This window comes from Pteropus medius, unplaced genomic scaffold (genome assembly GCF_902729225.1).
Source record: "Pteropus medius unplaced genomic scaffold, Ma_sr-lr_union100, whole genome shotgun sequence".
NCBI classification, from domain to species: Eukaryota; Metazoa; Chordata; class Mammalia; order Chiroptera; family Pteropodidae; genus Pteropus; species Pteropus medius.
Window position 1 is genome coordinate 3,227,108 of NW_024347790.1, and position 27,799 is coordinate 3,254,906.

At 40.5% G+C, this 27,799-nt stretch overlaps 1 protein-coding gene across 3 annotated transcripts in view; it reads left to right on the forward strand.

Annotated features, from left to right (window-relative positions):
• PTER (phosphotriesterase related) overlaps positions 1–27,799 on the forward strand; it is a 52,639-nt gene that overhangs the window by 12,793 nt on the left and 12,047 nt on the right. For 2 of the 3 annotated variants that reach the window (XM_039877471.1, XM_039877473.1), the window contains exons 2-3: positions 17,917–18,387; positions 19,474–19,739. In XM_039877471.1, the coding sequence (XP_039733405.1) occupies positions 17,956–18,387; positions 19,474–19,739 (698 nt within the window). In that variant the 5' untranslated portion in view covers positions 17,917–17,955. Of the gene's footprint in view, positions 1–15,311; positions 15,697–17,916; positions 18,388–19,473; positions 19,740–27,799 lie in introns of those variants that run through there. The other variant, XM_039877472.1, reaches the window with a different exon arrangement.

The window sequence follows — 27,799 nt, forward strand, 5'->3', positions numbered from 1 at the left end:
GCATATCGTTATCCTCTTTGTGTTCCAATTTAAAAAATGTTATTACTTCTTTTTGGGATCCAAGCCACAGAGCAGCCCTAAGATCTCCCAGCCTGTAACCCCCAGAATGCACCGATCTGCCATAACCAAGAAGGCAAGCAAGCCTTTAATAGTCCCAGAGACACTGCCAGTTGTCTATTCTTCTGCTGTGAATGCCTTGAGAGTTAGGATAATCCCTTTGCAATTCTCTTGTGATGTCCCCAGAGAAAACCAGAGGATTAGAAGCCCCTCAAATAAACACAGTACCCTGCCAGTCTCTGCAGTGCGTGCCATTTGTCATGGACAAAGCATAGTCATTTTACACTGTGGGCTCACACGGGGGGCGGGGTGCGGGGGAGTGTAGTGGGGGCTGGGCAGTGCCTTTCTGAGCTGGAGTTTCCTTTTTCCAGCTCTGGATCCGATGCTTCCAGAGCAGCTAGCTCTCTGCTTGGTCTTCTCTTAGCGGTAATGAACGAGGTCTGGCTTCCACTCTGCACTGGGCGGGGCTGTGGCTGTGTCCTCTACTAGCGTCTGCGGTGGCCTTCCTTCTTCCCAGAGTTAGTGAATGAACCCTGATGATACACACTCCTTTTCTGCCACACAGTCGTTACGTTTCACATGTTTAACCCTTTAGGGATTTACCAAACAGTCCGTCTGCAGGAAAACCTGGCTTGGTTGCTCTCGCATCTAGGTGACGCCAGTAACTTCATGGGACTTGGCCGATCCTAAGAGTCTTCATTGTGTTTATACCTATATGCTGCATATCATTTGCTGTAAATCTGATTACACTGTAAACTCCTTGAAGACAGTGACCATGTCTGCTTTTTCTTTCCACACCCAGAGGGGGCCGGCCTTAATTTATTACTGTGCCCTGAGTCCTGAGCCAACAGACAAACAGAAAAACAAACCAGAACGAAAACCTCACGCCTATTGGTGAACAGACTGCGCTGTGAACTCGACTGCAAACCGCACTGACCTTTTGAGACGTGAAATGCTTTGCTGCCGAGCACCATATTTTTAAAGCTTTCATACAACAACGTGGCTCCATCACAATTAATCTTATATGGTGATGCAGTGACAGTCAGATGATTTCTCTGGAGAATCTATGCTAATACTATTAAAATGCTCTTACAATGTCAAAATGATTGCGCTGGAAGCATGCGGGGACTGTGCGATGTGATTATGATATTACAGTGATGGGCGATTACCATAGGAAACTACTAATTCAACTCTACAGGGACTTGCATTATGAAGCCATTATAACATGAGATTATAATGACACAATAACTTGGATGCACTTTCGCGATGTGGAAACGAAAAGCTAATTGGAATGCAAGTAGTATTTCCATTAAATTGTAATTAAACACTGAAAGCAATGCTTGTTTAAATTTAAGGCGGAGACATGCAACCCAGAAATGAAAACTGTGGGGAAGGAATGCACGCCAAGTGTAAGCCGAGGGCTGTGTAAAACCAGTGACAGCTCTGCTGTTTCGTCCTCACTAGGTGTGAAAGCTCACATCTCGGTGGCCCCCCGCTTCCTCCCTCCCCGCTGCCCCTCTAAGTAACCAAAGCCCTAGCTCTAACTCCCAAATCCATCACGTAACATTTCAGGCCTTCTTGTTTCCTTTTCAAAGTGGACATGATTGTACCTCACCTCCCTCGATCCGAGAGACTAAAATTATTATTATTTTTTTTCCATGAAAAGTAACCTTTTCAAAAATACAACAAAATTAATCCATGTCCAAAGTCAGACAAAACAGACAAGCGCAAGGGAGAAAAAGGAAAAATAAAATAAATTTCCATCCCCTAGAAATGCCCTGTATGAGTGTCTCTAGCTATTTTCTTTTAGACTGTTCTCTGTGTACAGTATGTATTATTTTTTGCTTCAAAAATGTGTATTATACGATACTTTTAAAACGTACTTATTCATTCTTCCCATCCCTCCCCACTGTAAGATCTACTTCTTATTCAGGAGAATCCAGTCGATAAGTTTTTATTTGTTTTTTAAAGGTCAGCTCAAGCTGGAAAGTTTTATACGTCACCCAGGACACTGTGTTTTACTATTAGGGAATAGTATTGGGCAGGGTTTATGCTCTGCATATATTAGTTACAGAATGGGTCCACAGTACAATTTTCCATTTCTGTTAGCAATGCCATGGGTAGTTCATGAACACTTCTGTTTAGGAATGAATGGTACACTTGAGAAGTCACAGAGTTCCAGTTTGTTTTCAACTGATAATTACTATATGGCTTAGGTCGACGTAAAGACAGGTTATGAAAACTGGGATGATTTAGGAGTGACTACACTTGTTAGATATACCCCTGCATTAGCTTGTTCAGATGTTATAAGGACACACAATAAATAATAGATACTCCCTCTTAATTATGATTTGAAGTGGTTATTGCTCCTTGGTTTAAATATAGTGAAGATGAGGTTTTTTTTGTTTGTTATTAAGTATTTAGTTCTCACTTAGATATGCTGTATGCTTTAGAGTTATTTTTATTACCACTTCTTGCAACAACCAATTTAAGGAGGGAAGTCAAAATTACTCAAGTAATTTTTTGTAATTAGAAAAGGAAAGCACGGTGCAATTAAATGGCTTGCTTCATGTCACCCAGTGCACAGCAGAGGTGGCGTTAGCTTTTCTGGTCCTAGATAATCGTAGCCTCTTCCTTAGGTCAATGAGTGATGCCGCCTGGTGTCACATTAATGGACACCAGGATGACTTATGTGATGTTTATAGTAAATATCTCCATGGTTAAGTAAAAAAAAAATTTAGAAAACAAACATTTGCCTGACGAGTTGGGAGACTGGGTTCCAATTTGGGCTATCAGGCCTTCGAATGATCAGGGACTCAGTGTTTGCATGCAAAAATGAAGTCACTGAATTCAATAATCTATCTCCATAGTCCCTTTCAGCTCAAAAATTCCGAGATCGAATAGCATTTAACATGAATCAAGGCTTACCTATTTTAATTACAAGTACCATATTATTTAATAAATATGTTTATTTTACTACTTGAAAACCATTCATCTAAATTCAAAACCATACTTTATTTAGATGTACTATAACTTGACATGTTTTAGCAGATTTATGAGGTGACTTAAAAATGTTCTTTTTTAATTTAGGAAATTTATTAACATTATTAAAGTTGCAGATATAAACTAATCCAAAGAAGAGATTAAAATTATAGTCTTCTGGTATACCTGTAATATTGTGGAAGTGCAGTTAGAATTACAATGAAAGGAAGCTTTTGTATAATTATACAAGAATAGAGATAGTTATGTTGAATAATACTTAAAATATGTGCTTTCTGTGAATTCTTAGGAAGCAGGTGATAGAAATGATTAAGATATCAGATTAAAATATAGTGCCAGACAAATCTTTCTAAATCTTTTAAGGCACCTTATTTTTCATGGAAAAATATACAGGAAATTATATCCTCTTTATATAGAAATGCATCTACATGACTGGTACTTAGTTAAAAATATATTTGGCTGTAGGGAATTTTCCTAATTTTGCAAGGGTTTTTAATCTGGAGAATTTAGAATTCTGTTAGAGCATGTGTTTGTTTGTTTGTTTGTTTGTTTGTTTTTGTCATCTCAGACTGGGAAAGAGTGATTATTGCTCTATGCCACATGCAGTTATTACAGATTCGCCCATGACCTCATTGTAGTAAATCAGTTTTCAGGAGTGAAAATAAGCTGTTCACTATTTTTAGTACATTAAATACTGGTCTCTCTCAAAAAGAGGTTTCTGTGTCAGGACTCAGCAACATTTGTTATCTTGCCTTCTTTTCTAGCTCCGTTAACAAATGCTATTTTAAAATAATTTTTCTCAAGCTGGAAGATCTACAAATTCTTAACAAAATTTTCAATTTTGTGTTTTCATTTTTGTGGTCATCTAAACAATTCTAAGCATATTCTGGGTCAATGTAATCATCTGACAACCACATATTGCCATAGGATTTCATTATTTGTATCTCTATCAGTTTTTCAGATGTCAGTGATACAAAATTATTACTTAAAACAACAGCATTAATTTTTTTAATGATTTTTTTTTTTTTCACACTGGAGTCTCTTCTTCCCTGGGTGCCGTGACTGTGTCACTAGGATGTTGGGAGGTGGTTATGTTGAGAGAAAGGTGTCATAGTCTTGTATAGTGGTTTGGACCCTTTCATTTCCTTTACAAAATGTAGAGTTGGTTTATCAACCAGGCCATGTAACTGCCGTATGTTTGTTTTTTCAGAGGCTGGCTTTAGAGTCTACTATCCTAACGGTAGAATCAAGGGGTAGGGGCTGTTCAGTTTTCTACTCTTCAGTTCTGTCCAGCCCTGCAATTTGCACTGTGTCTTCAGCAGAACCAGCTCTACTCCCAATACAACCTCCTTAACACCGGTGCCCACTCACCTCTCATGACCTGAAGCTCGGGGGTGTGGAGAAGGAAGCTGTGGGGAGACCCCAGCCGAGCTCCTGAGGAACCAGTCAATCAAAGCTAAGGGGTTATACATTATGACAAATGGGGATGTTTGTCCTGTGTTCTTTTGCAAGAAAAGGGTGACATATTTTCTTTGGTGCACATTTTAGGTGCTCTCTAATAAGTGTTGGTTGACTCTCAAAGGAGAAAACCTGAGAGATCACAGTTTTTATACTATTTTTAAGGCCTCCCAAGAGATGCTTGCAGAGCCTACAGCAGTGTATTCTGCCTTCAGTGGAAATGGAAGCCCACCATGCTTGTCTGAATAATAACCCTATTTTCTCAGTGGTGAAATGGAAACAATAATAATAAAAGTGGATTTCATCCTATGTCCTATGGTTCAGTCTTCTACTTGGTTACTTTTTGGTGACTCACCTTCTGCTGATCCCTCGCCTACTTCACAGGATATTAGGAAATTTAATTAAAGTGTATAGAGTAACTTATGCTCTTCTGAGAAACACATAGCATTCTTATTGTAGATAATACTTTAAAATTCCATAATCTCTTGAAGGTAATGAAACCAGCAATATAGGAAGTTGGGGCTTCAGTACAGTTAGAGTTTTATGAAAACACAATCTTACAGTGTGATATTAACAGTGGTCATAGTTGTGAGTTCGAGAGTTCAGAGTCCAATTACTGTGAACTTTCTAATTGTAAATATTTTGATTTCGTTTTCTCCCATGCATAAATAACGCATTTAAGAGGGCAACATGTATTCAAGTCGTGCTGATTTTAGTTAACTTTTGAGACCTTCCAATTTTGTTTTCAAACTTTGATTGTGAAAAGTACTTTATACAGCTATCATTGTAATAGTTTTATAAGTTGGGGGTGGCGGGGGGGAGAAAGGAGACTATTCTTCCAGGCTTCCTATGCCCTAGAACAATCCCTGAGGAACCACGAAAAGCACTTTAGTTTCCTAACTCATCTCCTGGTCTCACATCCCCGGCATTCGGCCTCACACCGCCCATATAACTACCATCCGAATTCAGGTCTCATCCTCTGGGGCCAGCCTATGAGTCAGTGTTTTCCACCACAGACCTGCCCCACAACCTGAGCCTCTACAGATGGCTTACAAACCCTCAAACATGCCCTTCCTTGTTCATGCCACCAGAATGCCTGCTTGTGAAAATCCCCTTAATGTTCTGTGGCCTAGCCTAAACGCTGCCTCCTCCAGGAAGCCTTCCCAGTCCCTCCAGTATTGGTGAATGTCCAAACACAAATCCCCCGAGCACTCGCTTTGGACCTCTTTTCTAATGTTTACTGCACTGTTTTATATATAGGTGTCCCAATAATATATAAAAAATATCAATCCTGCATTGAATGCTCATCATGTACCAGGGGGTACAGGGCTGGGTGGGGGAGGGGGGCTCTTCAGCTTCCTGGGGCAAGATTGTTTCTCTTTCATCTTCGTTTCCCATAGTATCCTCCTTCGGACATAGCAGGTCCTCGACAGGTAACTGTCACACTGAACTGAAATGTATTCAGGCGAAATCTGACTTCTTTATGTTGCCTTACTTATGCTCTGAGAATTTAAGGCTCATGCTATTGCCCTTAAACTCATAAATTAAGGCAGCTTTTCTTAATATGTCAAAAAGAATAACAGTAGCTGGTCACAAGCCTATAAAGAGGCCAAGATGCTCATGAAAACATCAGATTGCTTTTGGCTGAGAGGATGTTCCGTCAGTGTGGATATGAAGGGTGGGCAGAAGGAAAACTGTTCATTGGTCGAACAGACACCTACTAAACACCTGCTTCTTGCCGATTGCTGACATAGCTCGGAGCTGGTGCTTCTCCGTGTGTGGATGGAATTAACGTGGTTATCAGAACGAAAGCTAGTTATACGTGAGACTCATCTTCATTGAGCGTGGCTGGCATTTCTCATATAGGCATCCAGGTAGGCAGCAGAGCCTGTGTGGCAGTCCGTAGAACAAGTCAAAGAGGACCAGATGCAGGATGAAAGAGGTTCTAGATTTCTCTACAGTGACTCTCGGTCGTTTTTCTGCATGACCACCATTTTTTACACCAAACGGGGTAGGCCTGACAATCTAAAAGCAGATACATGGCACTGATTCTTTTAAACACTAAGTTAGTCAAGCACGAGAGTGAAAGTCAAGATTTTTCAAAGATGGTCTACTGTGTGGTCTTCAAAATAGAGAACCTGAGATGATTTTGTGGGAAATAACTTTTAGATACATAGTGATTTGGGCAACTGAAATGCTCTCTGTGATTCAAGGAAGAGAGTTTAAAATTTTAACTGCCTTAGAAAGAAATTTGTGGGGATAGTCTATACAGTTAAAAAATTAACCTAAGAGCCGTTATCCAGCGTTACTCCAGTAAATGAATGGCTCCTGCTAAGTAGTAATTTTACTAAGTATTTTTAGTTTCTGATTTATAATTGGCCCCTACCAATTCAGATAGGAAATAACCTTGAAGATAAAGCCTTTTGCTGTTGTTTTTATATGTTCAGGAGTCTTATTCTTATATAATAAGTAAATATGAAATAAGTAAACAACATAATAAGTAAATTAAAAATAATAAAAAATAATAAAAAGTATTTGTATTCCTATGTAGTATTGTGTTGGGTGCAGAAGAATAATCTAACATGGCAGGTTTACTGTCATCTGAGAGCTTGGAGGATGAAGATACAGGAGAGCTGTAAAATGCCTTCAAAATCCATAGCCCAGAAACTTTTGGGAAAATATTTTCCAGGGTTTTTAATAATTTTCAGCTGCTTTGACTTAGAGAAATAATGCGATATGCCATAAAAGGGGTGTGTTACGATCTCAGAATTATCTATGGTCAGAAACATATTAAATACATATTGCAGGACAATTTTTTTAGCCCTTTGCTAATAACTGCTAACCTGTTCTTCCTTCCTGGTCCTGATTCTTCTTCCAATTCTCATTTCCTTGCTCCTGTTTTTAGTATTTGTTTTCTTCGCTGTATGTGTCTTTTGTGCGAGTGACCTCAAATTCTTTGTGGAATAAAGCTGGATTAAAACAAGCAGGCACATCAGTGTTAATTAAGCATCCACTATGTGCCGGGCACTGCACGGGGTTGGGGGCTGAGAGGCCAGACTGTGACTCTGCCCTTAAGGAGCTCAAAATATAATGGAGAAAGACAATAGTGTAAGAGGTAAGTTTTAAGGTTAAATTTGAAGTGCTGGGAGAAAGCCTAGAACCAGCATCTTACCCAGATTGCTTGAGCAAAAGGGTTGCGGGGGCAGAGTGGGAGTGAGTTGGGTTTGTAAGCTCAGAACAAAAGAGGCAGAAACACATTCAAAGACCTGAGACCAGTGCAGACATGTTGAGTCCAGAGAAGGACAGGGGGAGTTCAGGGGGTTCGGGGGCACCAGCAGGCTTCAAGGTCAGATTTGTTTCTCAAGGTTGGGAGGAGGACCATGCAAGAGACATGTCTGGATCTGTGTTTTAGAAAGAGCACTGTGTACACATGGTGAGAAAGGCACGGGTCCGGGTTGGAAGGCCTTACTCTGATCCATCTGACAGACGATGGTGGTTCCAACCCAGTGGCTATGACGATGAAGAGGGAAAGACGATGTAAATGCTCTGAAAGTGTTGGGATGTGTCACATTTAGAAACTGAGTACGTGTGAGTGAGGCAGGAGTCTTGGATGAAACTTGGGTTATTTTGTTACATGCGCAGTTGGGTAGAGATAGTGTCAGAGAAGAGGCAGAGATTGCAGACCACCAGATTCTGTCCGAGGACTAAATATGGTGACCTCTACGAGTCGCCGTGGGCTGTGCTTGGCACGTAGTAAATACCCGATAAGGTGGCTACTGTCGTAATCGTAGGCTAAACTGGTCTGATTTAATCCCAACAGAAGTCTCTGTGAAGTGCTGCTCATCATCAATATTCGGCATGCTCTAAGCAGACCCAGGCTCAAATTGCAGCATTCCAGCTCTGTGACTCTAGACAAGTTTCTTCACTTTTCTTGGCCTCAGTTTCCTCAGATAATATCAACCTAGCAGCATGTGAGATAAATATAAAATGCTTTGAGTGGCACCTGAGACATGGTAAGAGCTTGGTAAATGATAGTTTACTGACTGAAAGGCACCATTATTGGCTCCCAGCCTCCAAATGAGGGTGGGGGTTCTCTCTCATTTATCTTTGTATCTCCCATAGGCCCTCGCTGCCTAGCGGCGGGTCTTACACTTAAGGGATGCCCAGTAAATATTTACTGAATCTATGATAACTGTTTTTCTGATAACTTGTCAGAGGCTGTTAACACTTGTGAAAAAAAAGTTCTTATGGTTTTGTCCTTATGCGGTCTATTTGTATTTAAAATTTATTTTCTTTGATACTTTTTTTTCACCTATTAAATAAATGATGACCCATACTTTATAATTTCTGACACCTTCCTCTGAAATGTCTTCTTGACAACCCCCATCTACATACCTAACCCCACACAGGAGTGTATTTGATAGGGGAAGCTTGGTCCTTGTGTGGTTTGACTGTGGTAAATATTTCTCGGGCTGCTGATCCTTTGCTAGAATTCTCACTGCCCCGGGACTTCCACGGGAGTCTAGATCAGTCCATGAAGGGCTCCGTCAAACGGCTTGAATTTAATCAAAGAGAACCACAGCCACTACAAAGATGTGTAGTTTGATCAGAAATATTTGCACACAAACAATATCAAATCTTGGGCATAACTGGCAAATTAGCAATTCTGTGCCGATAAAGAAGGATTGGAAATAACTCTGGAGTTCATAAATCTTTGCCTGTCTGTGTATTTTAGTTGGAGGGTTCAACATCTATTTTACATGTGACATTGGTATGAACATCAAATAGGTTTATGCTGGTTACACTGAGCTTTTCCCATTTTAGTCCCTTTCACTAATTATAAATGAAATAGATAAACATAAAAAGTGAAAATACATTAAATTGCATTGAAAGAAAGAAGTATTTATCTTTGCTCCTTTTTCTACCCAAAGACACACATAACATTTTAAAAATTTCTACTTAAGCTCTACATATATGTAGATACATACACTCTCCATAAGTTTATAATAATTGATTTTTCTCATGTTATAATAAGGGCATTTTCCTCTGTCATTAAATCGTTTTTGAAAATATTAGTTTAATGTTTGCGTAATGTCCCATCATATATGTAAGCAGTCACATATTTTAGGCTATTTTGGTCTCTATTCTAAATAATGCCATAATGAAACTTTGTGTATTAATATTTCTTACACGTGTCTAAGTATTGCCTTAAGATAGACTGGGAAAGTAACGTTTCAGGACTCTATATGCATACTGCTAAACTGCTTTTCGGAAAAGTTGGGCAAATGCGCATTTTTGCCAATGTTGAAGGCGGATCACCGCCTTCACTGTGGTCTTGCTTATCTTCACAAACCAATCAGTGAACCAGCTGGATTTTTTTTTAAATTCATAATTGACAATATTATATTAGTCTTAAGTGTTCCCCAAGTGATGCTTTCTGTTGGGTCTCCACAACGTGACCACTTCTGTTAACTTTTAGGACTAAGTTGCCATTTAAATAGACAGTTTCTTTCCGGAAGCGTGAACCTAGATTTCTATTCGTGAAAAATTCCAGATGGTTATTTGATGCTTCCTGTGTTTCAAGTGCAAGTTCCTTAAATGTGTTGTACATTTTAAATATTTTTATTTCTTAGCACTGTTCACACAAAACTGACATCAAGCTGGGGTTTATCTGGAAGCATTAATTCCAAATAAAATCTTCATTACTTGATATTTGGACATTTGGACAGTTATGTGGAATTTGGACGGTATCTCATTATGTTATAGCTTCTGGAAATTATTTTTTAAAAAATACATCATGCTTCAGGTTTTGTTTGTAGGCATGAGAATTTTATGTATGTAGCCACTGCTCTCTTCATTAATCACTAAGAACATGTAATTTAAACTAGACTGTGACATTTGTTCGTATATAAAAGAAAAAGTAATTATTTGTAGGATATTTTAATCCAATGGCATTTAGAGTCTGGTTCTACATGTGACATACCCATTTCACTAGCAAACGTCAATAACAAAAAAAAAGGAAAATTTTAATCTTATTGAAACTTCAGATTTATAGTAAATCTTACTTTATTCATTTTATAATGAAACTTTTGGCTCTTTGACTAATTTTTGTAAGATTTATTTTATTTTTCTAATTTGAAACCTCAAGTCCTGTAAGTGCGGCTGATTATTCAATGCTGGTCTCCACACATTCTGGTTATCTCTTGCTGTGTAACAAACCATCCCTAAAATACCAGTTTTAAAAAAACCAACCATTGGTTATCCCCCATAATTCTGCAGATGGGCCAGACTCTGCTGGATTGGCTATAGCTGGGCCTGCAGTTATGTGGGCCTGCAGTTATGTGCAGTTATGTGGATTTCTAGGCTGGGTTAGAAAGTTTGCTCTAACTCAGTTTTCTGATCCTTTTACCAGGGTGAGTTCAGTGAGCACCCTAGGGTAACTGGGAGACTCTCTGTTTCTCTATGTGTTCTCATGGTCTCTCCTTCTCCAGACTTCCTACACTGCATCCCGAGATTTTCCAAAGCACAAAAGCAGAAGCTATTTACAAAGATTTGAGTCCCAAACTGGCATAGAGCATCACTTCTGCCACCTTCTATTGGTTAAAGCGAGCCACAGGCCCGCTCAGGTTCAGCGTGGAAGGGGGCTGCCCAAGGATGTAAATGTTGGAAGGCACAGTTCACTCAAAGCCATCCAGGGAGACCAGCTAACGCACTGTATGAAGGGCATTCTTTTAAAAAGGCATCTCCAGTCTCAGTTATCCACGGATAACCAGGACCTCCTATAGCGATAATCACTTCCGTGGGTCATTTCCAAAAGCCTAATGAGTTGCGATGTCAATCCTAACAGTCAATCTGGTTTTAATAACCGCAGGCCTCATATAAAAGAATTAATTTATAAGCAAAATTAGAGCCTCCGTTTGATTCAGAAACTTCATCCACTTATCGGTAGTTTTTCTTCTAAAGGACAAGTTTAGGTTCATTTGCCTAAGGGTACTCAGCAAGTATTTGGAAAATGATTCAAAGTTTAGTGTGTAGTAATTCCGAACATTTATAATGTAGAGACTGCTTTTATGTATCATTTTGCTTGTTTTTCATTCCAAATCTTATGCAGTAGATATTACACCAGTTTTCAAATGAGGAAATTAACTCATTTTAAGTTTTGAAATTTTCTACAATCGCACAGCTGGGAAGCATTGGAGCAAGGACTCCCAAGTTCAGGGTTACTCGCCCACCTAGAGTTCTCATTTAAACTTCAAAGAATCTAAAACTTAAATTCACATAATGTCTGCTTCTCTCTCTCTCTCTCTCTCTCTCTCTCTCTCTCTCTCTCTCTCCCTCTCCTCACCTCCCTCTCATGTACATGTAGGTGTGTATCCACATGTATATAGAATATACATGTTAAAAGCCATTCTTTTAGTACAGCCTTCACGATAGTTAATGAATGAAATTCATTCTCTCATTACCTGGACATGTACATATGTACATGTATATAAAATATGCATTTTGAAAACTGTTCTTAAAGTATAGCCTTTGTTGATAGTTGATGACCAACAGAAAGTCAGTACTATCCATTTCAAGTTAAAAAGCATTACAGAAGCATGGCTGTCATCTGGAAGTCATCTGGTCCAATCCCTTCATTTACAAAATGATAAAACAGGCTCAGAATGGTTAAGTGACTTGCCCAAAGTCACACGGCTATTTAGCAGAAGGGCCAAACCTGACTACAAACCTACTGTTCTTCCAACTAAACCAAGCCCCCTCAAGAACAGCCTTCCAAATGAAATCGTGTAAGGAATATAGATATTTTATATGTTTAAAACATTAATTTGTGATTTTACAGGAATTAAAAGTAATAAGCTCTTTGATGACCAAGGACAGTTAAGGGCCAGCTATGTAATTTGCTCAGAATAGGAGACAGCCTACTGCTCAGAATCCATGGAAAAGAACATTCTTTACAGTTAAAGCTGAGAAATAACTTCAGAGTGGAGAGTTCTTTACGAAGAAAAAGAGGTTGTCACTGCTGTGCTGAGTAACTCGGTATGTATTTCACTCCCAGGATTAGATGTGAGTAGCAAAATCGAGAAATGTACGTTAAACATTCTCACAGTACTGAGTGTGCAAATTTCTTCTGAGAATGAGCGGAGCTAGATCTCAGTTTTCCAAGTGAAGGAAAACATAAAGGTCAGTCCTGCAGACAGCGTTCTGACAGCACTGCGCTTGTCCCAGCTCTCAGATGTTACTGCGACAAGCGGTGAGTAATGCTGAGTAGAGACAGTGGGTTTTCCCTCCCCCGCCCTCGCTCTCTTTCCTTCCCCTCCTCCTCCTTTTCGCCCTTTCTTTTTATTAAGGAGAAAGTATTTTCAGTTTGTTGACTAAACAGATACAGTCAAGAAGCCAGTACAGTCACGAACCACTTTGCGACAGGGATACCTTCTGAGAAATGCAACGTTAGGACAATTTCAGTGTTACGTGAACGTCATCGAGTGCACTTACACAAGCCTAGATGGTCCGACCCACTGCACACCTCGGCTGTGTGGCACAGCCTGTCACTCCCAGGCCACCGGCCTGCACGGCACGTTACTGCACAAAACAACACGCGATGCCATCAAGCACAAGAGAAATGATGCGATCGAGAAACGCGGCCAACGCGGGATGTGTGAGGCCACTGCCAGCATCGCATGGCACTGTTTTACAGCATACTTAAAAAAAAAAAAATTAAGTAGCAAGAACACACTCTAAAATAACGATGAAAAAATACAGTAAAGAGATAAGCCGGTATCGCAGTCACTTATTATCAAGTATTCTTACTCCATGTAACTTGGTGTGCCACACTTCTATGCAGCGGCTTTGCAACGGCGTCCCCTCAAACCCGAGTGACGTGTTGCGCCACCACACTAGGGCGGCTGTAACGTCACCAGGTGACAGGAATCTTCCAGTTCCATTACCATCTTATGAGACCGCTGTCGTGTATGGGGCCCACTGTTGACTGAAACGTGGTTATGTGGTGCATGGCTAGTACTATTGATCAGAGTGTGTGTGACCTGAAGGGCTGGCCAGTTAGCACAGGGTTTGACTAAAGAGCCACTTAAGCCACAAGCCCAATGTCTTCAACTGAGCAGCCCAATTTAATGTCAGTGATTTCTGACATTAAAAATGATTTAAGTGACTTATCAGTTTAGGTGAACTGGTCTTGTCAAGGAGCGCAGGACAGGGAAGGCTGAGCTGGCCGGGAAGAGGGCGCCTCCCCCAGGCAGGCAGACCCCTCTGTGAAAGCCTTTTTCCAGGAGTGTCACTTCCTGGGTACATCTCTGCCACCACCTGGAATTTGGAAATATCCCCAGGCTGTTATCTCTCACTTCCTTAGTCAAATAGGAAAAAAAAAAAAAAAAAAAAGTTTGGGAATGAAACCCGACAGTTTCCTCTGAATACAAGATACAAGCTGCTCATTTATATCTCTGAGCGGTTTTATAGTTCTTCACAGTTGGAAGAACTAGCCAGGTCCCACTGTTGCTCAGTGCACTGAAGTGGCTGGATTTCTTTCTCTTTATCCGGTGTGGTTACTGACTTTTTGGACAACGTTTAATATGAAAAGTTATAAATCTCCATGCAGTAGAGCCACGTAAGTATCTGGGCAAGGGAAACGCGGTCATGTGTCACCGTCCTTTGGCCATTGAGCCAATGCCATTTGAGAGAAGGCATGCCACAGGCTTGAACCTGCACATGGGGGGAGTATTCAAACGAGCTTTAAAAAAATATTACGTGGTTTTTAAAATATTTGGGTCACAAATCCGACGTCGGTTTTAAGGGCGGTGTTCATAGAATACCACCACTCTGTGAAGTAACCCATAAAAAAATAGAAGCACTCGCACATTCTCACCGGCCGGCACTTTTTTCTTAGAAGTCTACTTACTGGGGGGAAACTTTATGTTATGGCACCAGCAGGTCCAGTTAGAAAATGCCACCGGCTGTTCCTCTGACTATTTCCGTTTCCTCACCATCTCCACCGCTGTCGTCTCAGACCAGGCTGTCACACGCCAGCCGAGCAACACCCATCCGACCCTTGTTCTGTCCCTTCTCCAAAGGGTTATTCAGGTCGTAGCTCCTCCCCATGCCTTCCCATTGTTTATTAGTCAGGGTTTGATCAGGGAAAGAAGAAACCGTGAGCGAAGTGGACTGAGGGCTGCGTTGTGAGGATCACAGCTAACGCGGTTGGTAGGGAAGTGAACCGGAAGTCAGCTCAGCAAACACCGACTTGCCCATTCGACCACTGCAGCAAACATTGTAAAGAGGGACCTTCAGCCAGGTCCGGGACTGAACGCGGCAGGGGCAGGAAAGGGACATAAGTCCGTGACACAGGGAGGACAGTATTCTGCATTGAAGAGACATTCCACTCATTCACATGTAAAATATCTAGGAAGTCCCACCCTCTGAGATGTCCAGTGTAACCGAGATGGATAGTCAGCCTCGGTAGACAAAAGTCTTCAGCATGATGGCCGGGATGAAATGGCTGTGGCAACATCTCGGTGAAACTAAAGTTGCCCCTAGTTTGTCCTCCCACCACCAAATCGCCAACGATTTGGCAAATTCGCTCTATGTTTTGTAAAAAGTGAATTCGTGCGCGCATGTTCAAAAATGACAAATACCACGTATTGTCTCTGGTTTCTAGCTCCGTGCTGTAATACTGTTCTCTGATCTTCTTCTTTTGTTTTTCTTTTCCCCTTCAAAGTTCTATGTTCTTTTTTTGATTCTGCACCCTTGGGAATTCGAATGGTTTTTCCTGTGACCGGGCTGTAGCTTGCGGACCGTCCTCAGTCTCTCGATTGCTCCGATTCCACCTCTGAAGTATGACAAAGCTTTGACGAGTGTGTTCACAGTGCCCATAGTTATCCCTTTTCCCACCACCTTCTGTGTGTGCTAACGCTGAGAAGCTTCTCATGGATTTCCTGCAAAATGCTCGGAGCCTGCTTTTTTTCTGGGAGTTCTGCCAGGCAGCACTCACTGTCCATCACTGTCTTCCACGTTCTTTGAACCCTCGTCCCTGTGGGGGGCAGGCCATTCACAGCCCCCAGCTGCAGAGTGAAAGCACCTTCCAGACTAAGTGTGGACCGTGTATGCTCCCCAAGCCACGGAGGAACCCCGAGCTCTACCAACATATTCCATCCCACTACCAGAGCATTCCAGGTTAGACCCGTGTTGCCTACAGTGTGTTCTTCAGTCTTTTCTTATCCTTTAAATAGGGGTTGCATTGTGTGTGATCACAGGGAGCACCCCACTAGTTCTGCCCACGAGCATTTAGAGGGATTTCCCAGAAGACGTGACATTTCTTAAATGATTTTTTTTTTTCACGTGAAGACTCACAGCGACACTGCTCTTTCAAATGTATGTCAATTAAATAGGCAGTTGGGTACTTTTGTAGTAAAAGAGATAGTGTTTTGCCAGTTTGTCCAAGTTTCTGGCCCCCGGTGACTCTCCAGAAACACATCTGTAAGACCATCACCCAGAAGGAAGGAAAGAGCAGATGAAGCCCCATCAAAGACTGAATCGATTATTATGAGTACTGTGAGTCCATCAACCGAAGAAGGAGCTAGCTACGCAGTCCTTGCTCTCCGTCACAGCGAAGAGTCCATTCCTGGACACCACTAGTGAAAAGTATTGCCCTGTGTGTACAGCGACTGGCAGCTACACAGTGATTCTCTAAACAGAGGCCATCTTCTTCCACCACGGCCACCATGTGAATTATTTAGATGTTGGACGCTTGGCTTGCCAAAGAGTGCTATCAACCAAAAACAAACAGCCATGCTAGCTACAAGTCCAAAAGTTCTCTGTTCAGCAGTCTAAATCGATCATTTACACATCGTGAGCCAATATGCATCACACACCTGAGTTCCAGACAATAGCAGAGGCTTGATGTAAACTGGCCTTTAACTCAGTGCTCCCTTTTCTCCAACCCCGACTTGTTTTCATCTTGCTTTAGGTATACACTTTGCTCATGACGAATTTGTCCTATACCCAGGCTCCCCCAAATGATCTCTCTAATCAACCACTCCCTTTGAAAAGAAATAACCTGGGAGACACGTAGTAGTTCCCACAACAAGCATAGCAGAACTACTGTTTGTGGAACGTCTGCTATGTGCCAAGCACTTTAACAGGTTTTTTTTTTTTTTTTATCTGCGGTATCTAACTGAATTCTTATGAAAGCCTAGAAAATGTAAATTGTTATTCTGACATACAGATGGGAAAACTGATGCTCAGAAAGTCAGAGAAGGCCTTCAAAGGGATGTGGGGAAAAGTGATTTCAGACTGTCTTTTCAAGGAATAGTCTGAGAACCTCCAAAGGCACTTTCCCAGGCAGTTTTTTTCATTGTCCTCTGAATGTGTCTGGCTGGAGCTCGGTGTGGAAGGAGCACCCTTTCTGGTGCTGGTTTTGTTCTTGGCCACCTACAGTAGTGTCTTTTTCTTTCTGGGTGAGATCCCTTTATTTCAGAAAGGTACTTTCAAATGCAAGTGCTGGAATCGGGGTTTCTTGCTGTTACTGATGGAAACTTGGTGAAAACTTAATTTGTGTTACAAATGAAAGTAAACAGAGGATAAATAGAGAAGTATTTACTATTTTTAGAGATAGAAGATTCAATTTCAACAAATCATAGTTGCTTTCATAACTAAGAGTTTTTGCTTTTATTTTTGAAGTGTGCCCTAGACAAAATAAAACATCTAGAATAGAGAGGTTTGTTTTTTTTTTTTTTTTTTGGCTTTTCTTTTTTTCATTATTAAAACCAGGTGTGCTCCCTCAAGTTGTTCTGTGGGGAATAATCTGTGAAATCATCAAGGTCAGAGATTTTGTCTTATTCTTCTTCCTATCGCCAATTTCTGGCATGTGGTGGACCTTCTCAAAAGTTTGTTCAGTTGGATGGTAAATGAAGAATGGAATCATCAGAAGCCCCAGTATATTTAATTTAGCTGAAAAATAATAAATGAAACAGTTCTGATACATGGCTGGTTTTGATATAAGTTATTGATCATGCAGAATATTTTTAATAGAGATTATTGTTGGATTATCAAGGAAGCATAGCTATGACTAATGAGATAAAATTAAGCAAAAGAAAAATGTGAACTGAATATCAAGAAATATTTCCAGTAGATGAGGCTGGGATTTAATCAGGCAGAGGAGTCCCAGTGGAAGTGGTTGGGGACATTTAACACCATGCATGTCACTTAGAGCTGCAGTGAACTTACACGATTAACAAGGGACAGACTCTGACTTTGGCAGAATGATAAGTGAGATCGTATCTCTAGTTCCATTGATTCTTTCTTACACAGGCATGCATTCACAGCCTCCCACCCCCCTATGGAAAGAATTTATGTGTGTGTGAAATTTTCTGATTATCGTTTTTTTTCTCCCAGAAAACACTCTTTCTAAAGAATCTTCTGGTGCCATCAGAAATGTCTCCCTTAAGTGGCAAAGTCCAGACTGTCTTGGGGCTGGTGGAGCCGAACAAACTGGGCCGCACCCTGACCCACGAACATCTGACAATGACCTTTAACTGCTCTTACCACCCACCGCCGCCATCTCATGAAGCTCTCTCTCGGGAGCCTATTATGATGAAAAATTTGTTTTGGATTCAGAAAAATCCTTACTCCCATAAAGAGAATCTTCAGCTGAATCAGGAGACGGAAGCCATCAAAGAAGAACTGTTGTATTTTAAAGCCAAAGGTGGAGGGGCCTTGGTGGAGAACACGACCACTGGGATCAGCCGCGACGTGCAGACTTTGAAGCGGCTGGCGGAAGAGACGGGCATTCACATCATATCTGGAGCTGGGTTTTACGTGGATGCAACTCACTCTTCTGAGACCAGAGCCATGTCGGTGGAGCAGGTAAAACGCCCGACGATCTTTGACAGGATTTGTGTGTACGTTTCAAAATAGCCAGAACTTCAGATGTTGCATTATCCCCACGTGTCCTCTGCATTTGGCAATGTCACTGGCTCAGAGGTAGCTGAGCATACTACAGAAATTCGCTAGCTAGCAAAGACATCTGCCCACTGAGATCCAAATTAGGAACATTTCATTTCATAAAGAAAAAGTGTCAAGGAAGGAGAGCTTGAGGCACTGGTCACTGCAAAACTCGGCATCTTAATACTTGGATTCATATATGTCACGTCTGTGCTCAGTGGCGGGGCCTCAATCTGTTTGTAAACCTTCGTTTTCCACGATAAGCTTCAGTTATGCAACCTCAGTTTTCTTTCTGGATTTTATAAGAACCAGCAATAAAAATTCACTGTAGGGTGAAACTTGGCAGGCAGAGACTTGGCACATTTGCAAATATGTTTCCTTTGCCTTTTACAAAACAGGAGGGGTGGGAGAAGATCCAGTCCCCTATTTTTGTCATAATATCTTCAGTGAGAATGGGCACAGGGAAGTAAATCTTGCAGGAACAAAAAAGAACAACTAAGCAGCAAGCATCTTTTGTATGTGTATGTGCTCTCTTTCTATATGCACACGGATGTGTTTATATGTGTTTATACATGTTTATATTCATACCCATCTTCCATTGCCTGCTTGATAGGCAGAGTGTGTCAAGCTGCAGAATCAGTTCATCTTTAAATACTTTGTGTTTCAGAATTTTATCTGCATTATTTTTTTAATCAGGTCTTTCCCTTTTTATACATTTATATGTTTTGAGGACTATCACGATGTCAGCGACTGCACATTTTTCCAGCCACTCTTAGCCGTAACTATATATATGACCAAAAAAAAATGTAAAATTAGCATTGCGTGCTGTGAGTTTTCGACGCTGCATAGGATAAAGGACCGAGTAAATAAGGGAGAATTAAATAATTACTTTATATAGTTCACATAGGTTCGGCGGCAGTCTTTTTATGTTCTAGATGCTCCTTGGGCTAACTCCACGTTGATAAATTCCACAGTCTATAATACACTTTCATTCCCAACTTTCCTTAGCTGACTGACGTCCTCGTTAATGAAATTCTCCATGGAGCTGATGGGACCAGTATCAAGTGTGGCGTTATTGGAGAAATCGGTTGCTCCTGGCCTCTGACTGACAGTGAAAGGAAGGTTCTCCAGGCGACGGCTCATGCCCAGTCCCAGCTCGGCTGTCCTGTTATCATTCACCCTGGAAGGAATGCAGCCGCACCCGTTCAGATCATCCGAGTACTGCAAGAAGCAGGTGCAGACATCTCCAAAACAGTTATGTCGCACATCGATAGGTAAGCAGGATGTTCAAATTCGTGCAATCCACCCCACGATTAGGGATGATGAGATGTGTAGGGGCCAGCAACGCAGTTGACTATATAAATATGTTGGCTGCTTTTAATTTGATGAACAAGCCTAAGGATGTTGTAAAGATTACACATTAGCCTTTAGATTAAATTGATTAAGGAATTAACACAGTACCGATGTGACTAATAATATGTGATAGGTACTTCTAAATTGGGATTCCGGGATATGATGTAGCTTTCATTGTTTCTCGAAAACTTCTGCCGTTGTCTCTTCGAATATTGCTTCATCTGTATTTTTTTTATATTTGCATCATAAACTCCAATTTGATATATATGTAGGATCTGATTACCTGTCCTCCATGTATCTTAACATTTCCTTCATATTTCCTTCTGTTTGCAACTTTGAGCTGTAATTTCTTCAATTCTGTCTTCCCATTTACTACTTCTCTCTCCAATGGAATCAATCTGTTGCTTGGCCTATAAATTTGGTTTATAATTCTAAGAACTATAGTTTTTTCTATAAGCTCTATTTGTTACTTTTCAAATCTGCTTGGTTAATTTTGATTAAATTTTTTCCTTCAATATGTTTTCAGTTCGATTGTTAAAAAATATTAAGCATACAATGTTTACCTTATAATTAAGAAATCTAATTTCTATTGTCTTTTTACTCTGACTTTATACCTTGTTGATTCTTCTGGCTCTCATTAATGTGAGCTGCTTTCTTTGAATTAAATTTTTTTTATTATGATCTTAGATTCCTTGGAAATCATTATGAGACCTGGGTTGGGATTTTTTTTGTTGTTGTTTGTTTTTTTCTTGTAGGCACTTAGGGGGCACTACCAACCTGGCACTACTCTAAGCTAAATTAAAAAAATTAATTGTGGTAAATGCACTTAACATAACATTTACCATCTAAGCCATTTTTTGGTGTACAGTTCAGAAGTAAATATATTCGCATTGTTGTACAACCAGTCTCCAGAACTCGTTTCATCTTGCAAAACTGAAACTCTATACCCATTAAACAACACCTTCTCATTCTTCCTACCCCTGGCCCATGGTGACCAGCACACTCTACCGTCTCTCTTTATTAATCTGACAGCTCTAGGTACCTCATACGAGTAGAATGACGAAGCAATTGTCTTTTTGTGACTTTTCAAACTAAACTTTTGACTCGAGGGGTTCAGGACTACACACGTGCTATGACTTCTGGTCCCTAAACTCAGTGAGTGCAGGCTGTGGTTACAGATTCTCAGAGGGGACTTTTATCAACCTGCCTCCCTTTCACCAAAAGGCGAGACTGAGAAAAGACAGAAAATCTCCAAAGACTCCCTCTCTGGGCCAGTTTTTACCTAGTTCATCCACAAGGGTGTCATCTTTGGCGGAGAGGAGTAGCCCCTTTATGTGCCTGCGGAGGCTGAGTCTCCAGTTTTCTTCTCACCCTATTCCAGCCCTGGCTGTCTATTACTGGACCCATAATGCGCCCGCCCGCCCCCGCTGCGTCGCCTCACAGGAAAATAATAGCTCTGAGTTTCCCCTTACTCTTTGTTTTCTTTGCTTTCCTGTTGTTTCTGCATCTCGAGCAAGCCCTTTACTTTCCCACCAGCTCAGCCAAGGATTTAAAACTATGATTTTATCCCCCTTTCATATGGTCAATATTTTACATACACTATGCTTGAAAAGCTTTCTGTGAATGTTTAGTCTGCTACACTGCTTGCAACTGGCTCATGACGATTCTTAAAGAAGAATCTTTCTAGCCCTATCTGTTTACAGTTAGACATTTAGGTAAGTTAGAAAATTATGCTTTGCTCTAATAGGAAATGCACTTTCATTGGAAATTGTAAAATAAGCCTTAACTCTCAGCACAGTAGAATTTTTTTGCTCATAAAAACAAACTATATATATATATGTATATATGCACACACACATATACATATATTATATAATATATATTATATGTTTATTCCTTGCTCTTAAAATCAATATAATATAAATATGTATTCCTTGCTCATAAAATCAAACAACATATAGATGTACAATATACATATGTATACACACACACATACACACATATGCACATGTATTTTCTTTTAAACAATAAAGCTATATTATCTGATTTTCATTGGCTGCCATGTCAAAGCCTCCCTCTAGGACGGCTCAGGGTGGAATGGGCAGGTTGACCTGACATCAGACACACTCTGAGCATCCTAGAAAATCCTGAGGCCATTTCTGGAACAGCCACCCACTCTGTATCTATAATAGGGATATTTCAGGGTTCCAGTACCTGGCAAAGAAATACATAGAAGCATGAACATTTCAGTGGAGAGGCAACTGGGGAAAATGGCTTTAGAAAAAGTAGTGCATTTGGAAAAACAAACTGAATAAAGTAACAAAAAAAATCGTGGAGGCAGATGCAGGCAACTTTAGCTTTTTGATGTGACTGTTCACAGCAAGACAGTCGCCAGCCTGAGGTTTGACTAGGTCAGCCTTTCACAGGCTCTCTGAGGTCTGCTGGGCTGCACACACACAGTCTGATCTGTACTGAAAGGGCAAGGACTTCAGCTTTTATAATGGGGACAAATCACAAAAGGGCATGTATTTCATGCAACAAAGTGCACAGACAACGGACAAAAGGAAAAGCATCCTGAAAACGAGGCCTCCAAACAAAACAAAACAAAAAACAAAAAAGGAACCAGAAAATAATGTTGTTTCTCCCACCATGTTTTTCACGCATAAAGAAGAAGGTTTTGAACCCACAGGCTGCTGTGATTGCAAGGTGACAAGTCAACAACGCTCTGCAGCCCATTAGATGCCGGGCTTCCTAGCAGAACTGACGCTCAGCCCTGACTGCCTGTAAAACTGTTCATGTATCCCCTTGAAGGTGGGATTTCTATCACTTGAGAATACAAAATAAAATATTCCAAGATATCCAAAATCGCAATGAAGCAATTAAGTGTTTTTGAAAGTATATAAATCTTCACCATCATTCATAATAAGGCACCTTAAATACATTAGTAAACACACACACACACACACACACACACACGCACAAGCAACACAGCAACAACAACACACTGCTTTACAGCTGTCCAAAAGTATTAGCAGGGCCCCTGAGAGGGAAGAGTTAACAAATGGCCATCACCTTAGGACACCTCTGAACCATATTGCTGTCATGTGACCATTTGTGACCTGCTTAAGGTCATTTACCTGGAGATAACAGCCTGACAAGATAAATCTGCTTCTGTGTCCAGCCCTCCTCTAACCATCTGTTCTCTTGAAGAAATACGGGCCTGTGGAAGTGCCCAGGGAATGCTGTGACTTTAACCCTAGGGGACCTCGTAGGGGGCTGCCCTTGACAGCTACAGTCACCCAAAGTCAACATTTATTGGAAAATAACACCAGCATTTATGTGTCCTTTTTGCTTTTAATACACAAAGCCTTTATGCATTTTAATCATTTATTATCATTTTACTACCTGTTAAAACTAGCCACATTTCCAGGTGGCATATAATCACAGCACTGCCTCTGCCCTCGGTCTAATACGGCCTATACGTGATTGAAGAAGACACCCCCCCAGACAGTCTTTTGAGACCCATTTCCAAGGACATTTTATCCTTAATGTGCTTTAGAGTAGCTGTAGGTATTTTGATGACAACATAATTCTTTCATTACCAAGGACAGCTGGGTAAAACAACACGGCCGGAAGGTATTTGGGTACTAGTTCCCGGTTACATTGTGAGTGCTCGGGACAGCACCAGAGAGGCCTCAATTTTTTTTCTTTTCTATCTGGCTATCCATTTAACAAACCAAAGGGCTCTGATGGAAATCCGGGGCTTGGAGAAGTTTGAGGAGGCACACAATAATAATGAAGGGCAGGAAAATAGCACATCTTCTCTCTTTGAAAACTGGTCCCTGTAGAAGGTTAACGTATTTGACCCAAGCGTTTTTGAGAGAGGAAAGGGATGACACAGATGATGGGCTAACAACACATTTCCTTCTCTTTATCTCTGATTATTCATGCCGAATCCACCCAACTCTTAAAAGGGTACAATTTGGATATTTTTTTTCATGCTCCTAATTAGATGAAATGAGTGGAATGTTCCTTCCTCCTTTCCTTCCTCCTTCCCACCCTCCTTCCTTTCTTTCCTTCCTTCCTTCCTTCCCTCCCTCCTCCTCCCTCCAACCTCTTTTCCACTTATTCTGTGCCTAATTACTGTAAAAGGAGCTGCCTCCTTGCCTTCAAATGATTATTTAATAATAGTTATGGTGACATTTGACCTTAAAGTTGTCTTTGAAAAGCCACCAGAAAATGCTTATCTGGTATTGTTAGGAATGAACGGTTTTAATTCCTATGAATATGAGTGAATTAATATGAAAGCATTCAAAAACAATTCCAGGCAAATGTTTGGCAAACTTAAATTTAGCAAAATATCTTTATCTATTTAAATAGGAGCACTTTGAAAAAGAACAACTGGAATGTTAGCCACATGAAATGGTTTAAACACTTAGAATTCTGTGCATATGGTGCTGTATTTCTTAAAAGTTCATTATCGGGATTATGTATATGTATGTATTACGTACATAATATATAGTATGCAGTGAAAGAACTGAGTGTATATTGTATGGTATATGCACTGTGTGGAGTATGGATAGTAAAGGCAACTTATCTAGTCATAGTGGCTTAGTTCCAACCACGGAATGACAAATGAAGAAATTAACGCAGGCAACAAAGCAGGGGCCTGGCAAGCAAGTGAACATTTTTCAAAGAAAATATGAACTGATACCACTTCCTTTTTTCCCATTTACTAATGTCCACTGACCATTCTTCTGTTATCACTATGGCAGACGACAGGAAAATATTTAAAAAATTTGGATGCCTTTAATTGCCATTGCGGCTACTGTGTATATACCTAGGTATGACTGTGGCTAAATTTTACATAAAAATCTACATTGCCTTGTAGAGAGTACTCAGCTGACATAGAAACCCAAACCTTGAATACATTTCAGGTTGAAACTGTGTGGTGACAATTGCAGCAGCTATGCTTTCATTAACGTGACATCCAGTCTACACCTGCGTGGGAAAACAGAGAACTGAGGGGTGCCGGAGTCACGGTGCCTCATTCTAGTCCCGACACTAGCACTTACTTGCTGCGCGACCTTGCATGACCTTGAGTCCTTTGCCCAGCTGTCAAAAGGGGTTAAGAAGAATTATTTTGAACTCTTTAGGTGTTATGCAGATTTCTCCCATTATTGTTTAACGTGGATTTTCTTTCATAGGAAGGACTGTTTAAAAAGAAAATCCAGACAAATGTTTGGTAAATTAAAGTGTTGCGAAGCTTTGTAATATATAGAAAAGTGCCAACTGGAATGTAATTAAATTGTGCTGCTAATTGATATTTGTTGACTATCCGAAATTGCATTCTTTAACAGAGACACCAGGGCAGACCCGCCCAGCGTCAGGGCCAGTGCAGGCAGTGGGCATGCATTCTCTTAAGTACATTATACCCACCAAAACCTTCCGCTAGCAATTTTTTTTCTTCTAAAGCAATTTTTCATGACTCTGACACCATTCCCATGAAATGTGACATTTTAACAAATAGGATTGCCATGTCGAGGAGATTTATCTTCACTCTCCTCAATACCGTCGCTCCTTGAACTGTGTATCGCCTTACATGAACAACGCAGTGTCTTTTGTGCGATGTGGCAGCTGGAAAGTTCATATGATAAAAAGCCCTTCCTAAGGTGTATAAACCGCAAAAGGTATTTTAAAATAACGTTTTAATTATATTCCGCCATTCAGAGCCAACTTCTGGCTTTGGTCTAATTTAAACAAGGGTTTTGCTCTCTTGCAGCCATCTGTTCCTTTTGCTTAAGCCTACACTTAAGTCATAATATTGAAAGTGTGACATCATTCCTTCCTATGATGTCATTAAACATCTCTGTATGGCATGGGCCCAGAAGCAGTCACGGAACTGAACAAAGTGGAGGGAAGACGCTTGCTCAAATACAGATCATGGGGAACAGAATAAATACCTGGCAATCTAAATTATTTTTCTATTGCTTTTCAGAGATTCTCAATCTTCTCTAACATTGAAAAGACTGTTCCATAAAAGTAATCCCTTAACACAAAATGAAGGCTATAAAAAAGATAAACGAATCTTTAAAATGCCTACCTAAATGACATGTATTAATGTGAAGGTACCATTCTAATTGCTGGGTTCGTGTTTGTGCGAAACCAAAGTTTCTGGTAAATATTTCATTGAAGTAACAAATTTACTTTCTAACCAGAGAACAATGTTTTGGCCACACATTAAAAAATTACATCATTCTATTTAGTAGTTTCCATTTTGACATTAAAATAAATTCATTAAAATTTTTCAATTAATTTTTCAGACTTTATAATTAAGGTAGAACTGCAATTAGTATAATACACATGAATAGTGTTTTAGAATTATGTTAACATTTATTAGATTATAGTAATTTTATATTAATTTCTTTTAAGCATTACATTATAAATATTTTAAAATTCATTTTAGGTTATTACATCAACAGTTCTAGGTGAGTTTAAGAAATCTTCCAGGTTGTTGTTGAAAAACTCCCGTAAAATAATAAAGACTCACATAATACTATCGGTACAAATACCCATTGGTGTTACATGGAGAAATTTGGCAGTGTAAATAATTTTTTATAATGATAAGTCACTGTAGTTCAACATTGCTTTGACTAAATCAGTTATATATTTATTATTGTATTTGGATGTCAATTAAAAAAAAATCATTTTGTCAAGTTCGTAAGTTTTAGCCTTGAATGTATTCTGTGCTTCTGCATGTTTCAGGCCCTGAGCTAGTCTGGTCTCAAATAAGAGCACCCACATAGTGCTCACCCGCTGGGCCCAGGACATCACGGGTGGAGATGGCTGATGAAGTACAGCAAAGTCACAGCGCACATACTGGAAAGTGCACGAGACTAGGGGTAGGAACAGCTGGGTCCTTGATCACTTAAAAGATCCAAGCTTTAGTTTCTTCCTTTATGCAGTACGTTACTATGCGGCATAACTGTTTCGCCAGTTCATTATGAGTTTCAGAACCTGCTCCTTCCATGTTCTTCGTATAATTAAATGACACCAGTATCTAATCAACTGCCCAAGATGGGCCCTAGATTCTCCTCGTCCAGCCCTCTCAGGATGGGGATAGTGCCTCACTGCTTACTCTGCCTGCTTGCCCTATTCTGGTCAATGACAGCATTATACACCCGGATGTTAGCTTAGAGTCCTCCCTCCCCTGCACCCCACGCGATAAGACCTGTCTACTTCACTGAGATCTCGGTATATAACTCCTCCTACCCATCCCTCTGTTGTGAACTTAATTCAGGCCCTTATCAGTCACCTGAACTATTGTAATAGTCCCCAAACAGGAGTCACTCCCTTAGCCTTGCTCCCTGATCTCACCTCCACATTGCCAAGACTAGCATCTTTCCAAATGCAAATCTGACTATATTCCTCCAACTCTTTGATGGTTCCCTGTCATGTTCAGCACAAAATCCAAATGTCTTGGTCATCTGGTCCCCACCCATCCCTCCAACTCATCTCCCACTGTTCTAATAATACACACACGAAATGTGGGCTGAAGCCACACTGACCATGACTTTGAGTGCCTGGGCTGACTGTTCTTACATGCTTCTCACACAAGCTGGTCCCTCGGCTGTGATACCCCATCCTCCTTTATCTACCTGACAGAGTCTTTCTTCAAAATGCAGCTCATCGGAGGTTTTCTTCTGTACAAAGCTTTTCCTGAATGAGCCAAGCAATGTTTGCTATCTCCTTTTTCTTCATGCCAGCCCAATTCCTAGTAGTACTTTAATTCTTACACACAGTAAAATCTGTAAAGCGATTGTTACCATGTTTCTTTTCCCTAATAGACATTGAACTTCTTGAAGGATGGGACCGTGTGATTTTTGTCTTTGCTTTCTTAGGTTATATCTCAGAGTAAGTAGATGATAAACAATGTCTTATTAGATTAGATGGATGAATGGGTGAGTGGGTGGATAAATGG